The sequence below is a fragment of the Coenobita brevimanus genome, chromosome 22 (assembly GCF_032717465.1).
Source record: "Coenobita brevimanus isolate Jiangsu-jjx chromosome 22, ASM3271746v2, whole genome shotgun sequence".
Taxonomy (NCBI): domain Eukaryota; kingdom Metazoa; phylum Arthropoda; class Malacostraca; order Decapoda; family Coenobitidae; genus Coenobita; species Coenobita brevimanus.
Genome location: NC_136975.1, coordinates 44,195,993 through 44,198,492, shown reverse-complemented (window position 1 = coordinate 44,198,492; position 2,500 = coordinate 44,195,993). Strand labels below are relative to the sequence as shown.

General features: G+C 48.5%; 1 protein-coding gene across 1 annotated transcript in view; it reads right to left on the bottom strand.

Annotated features, from left to right (window-relative positions):
* The window catches only part of dally (division abnormally delayed protein), a 386,642-nt gene that overhangs the window by 190,351 nt on the left and 193,791 nt on the right, over positions 1-2,500 (bottom strand). The window contains exon 4 of the mRNA XM_080266884.1: positions 1,878-2,500. This exon is cut by the window's right edge and continues 69 nt beyond it. Within this exon, the coding sequence (XP_080123010.1) occupies positions 1,878-2,500 (623 nt within the window). The remainder of the gene's footprint in view (positions 1-1,877) is intronic.

Sequence of the window (2,500 nt, the reverse complement as noted above, 5' to 3'; positions counted from 1 at the left end):
TACTACCACTACTAAGACTACTACTACTACTACTGCTACTACTACTACTACTACCCACCAGCCTAACAATGTACTCTTCTTACTCTCAGGGATGTTAATAATGTACTTACCAAAACATTACAGTCGTTACATTACCTACCTACATTACCTGATCCTCGTGTGTGTGTGTGTGTGTGTGTGTGTGTGTGTGTGTGTGTGTGTGTGTGTGTGTGTGTGTGTGTGTGTGTGTGTGTGTGTGTGAAAACTGTGTCCGCCAGGATGCAATAGCGTGTGAATCATATGTGTACATGGCTGCAGTCGTGCGGATCAAAGTGCACATGAGGATGAGTGTGCACATATGACTGCATGTGCGTGTTTGTGCGCACAGGGATCGATATGTGCGTGTAGGCCAGCGTGGGTGTCGGAAAGAGAGAGAGAGAGAGAGAGAGAGAGAGAGAGAGAGAGAGAGAGAGTCACTGGGCGTACACTCACCTAACCATGTACTACCATTACATGCTACGTACTCAAACACGCACATCCTCTCACACAAATACACACACACACACACACATGAATGACTCTGTGTGTGTGTGTGTGTGTGTGTGTGTGTGTGTGTGTGTGTGTGTGTGTTTCTGGCCTTGAGATTGAGTTTGTGTGTGCGTGAGCGTGCGTGTGCGTAAATGGAATGAGATGTGTTTGTGTGTTTTACTTATTTAGATAATGAACTGGTTTATGCGTGTGTATGTATGTATGTATGTGTGGTTGTATGTATGTATGTATGCGTTTGTATGTATGTCTGTATATTTGAGTCTGCACGTTACTAGCTTTGCAAAGGTCGTGTGTGTGTGTGTGTGTGTGTGTGTGTGTGTGTGTAATCTTGCCTATAATTAAGACCTAATTACATCACACGGTCAGTCAAAGCAATGGTAATTATTATGCATTGCAAGGCCAGTTTTTCTCAGGCTCAAATCTCTATAAATACTGCAATATGATGATGATGATGATGATGATGATTGATGATGACCTTTTACCGAAGTTTAATGCATACTTCGCCTTTTATTAACAAGGATGATGATGATGATGATGATGATGAATAGAATTTTAAAGCAGACAAAACAGGAATAAGGGACACGATAGATGAAAGTACTGAGTGATTTCGTGTCTCGTTGTCGTAGCTCCAGCCTCATCTGAACGTGAACCCCGTGGACTGCAGGCTGAATTTGCCCTTTTCTGCAGTTCACCATCCAATTTTCGGGGGACAGGGAAGGAGGTGAGAGGCGTTTGTAGTTTGTATCGTGATGGAGGGATTGGAGAGAATGATAGGGGAAGGTGTTGCTTTTACCATCCTACTTCTATGCATTTTGTATTAACCACTATAGCTACAGATTTCCTTCATTCTCTCTCTCTCTCTCCATTAATATATCTTTTTTATCTTTCTTTCCTTCATTAACAAATTTCATCCATCCAGTTTCTGTTTTCTATACATGTTGCAATTCTATCGCTTTGTCTGAGTCAATTACACACTCTGGGCATATCAGTAGCAAAATAATGAATCACGTCTCTGCTCCACAAATACCGCATGCTGTATTTACACGGGAATATCTTCTTAGCTCATTCAGTGGCTGTGTTGTGTGTTTTTCATCTCATGGAGGGTGGTATGTTATTAAATGGGGCGTTGGTGAAAAGGGAGAGAAATACATGGGCTTCGTGACCACCCCTACGACGATGCAATGTTGTTTAACTGAGAAATAACAAGTGAGGTAAAGTGTAAGAGTTGGGGTTGTAGTGTGTGTGTGTGTGTGTGTGTGTGTGTGTGTGTGTGTGTGTGTGTGTGTGTGTGTGTGTGTGTGTGTGTGTGTGTGTGTGTGTGTGTGTGTGTGTGTGTGTGTGTGTCTTACCTTCTTCTGCAGCTGTGGTCCACGTTCCAGCGCCACCATGACCGCCTCAGATAGTTTGTCAGGCAGGTGCTGCAGCAGTGTGTCCAGTCTGAGTGCGGCCAGCGCCTCCTGCACCCGTGTGGCCGCTCCTGCCAGGTCACCCCACGCACCGTCCACCTCGGCTAGTGGGGCCAGGCACCCCCGCGCGACGTTCAGGCACAGCCCCATGCAGGGTGGTGCCAGGGACCCGTGGCAGGCGCCGCAGAAACGAAGCCGCGCTGCAGCCTCGCCGCAGTCGTTGGCGATGGGCAGGGACCGTGCCGCGTCCACTACATGTACACCTACATCCAGTGCGTGAAGGAGTAGACGGGCGGAGTGGAGTGCACGGATTAGCGGTTCGCCCAGCAGTGTGGGAATGACGCCCCACGGCCGCACCGTTCGCTGTGCGTCCCTCAGGCACTGTGCGTACTGCTGTGTGAAGGGCGGCAGGTGGGCGTGCAGGACGCTATGGTAAACAGGTGGGAACAGCTCGTCCCAGAAGGCGTCGAAGGTGTTCTGGAGTGTGGCCTGGTCTGGGTGGGTGAGGCCGGCCCGCAGACCCGCATACAGCCGCTGCAACACCTCCCGCGCTGCACCGGCAACAC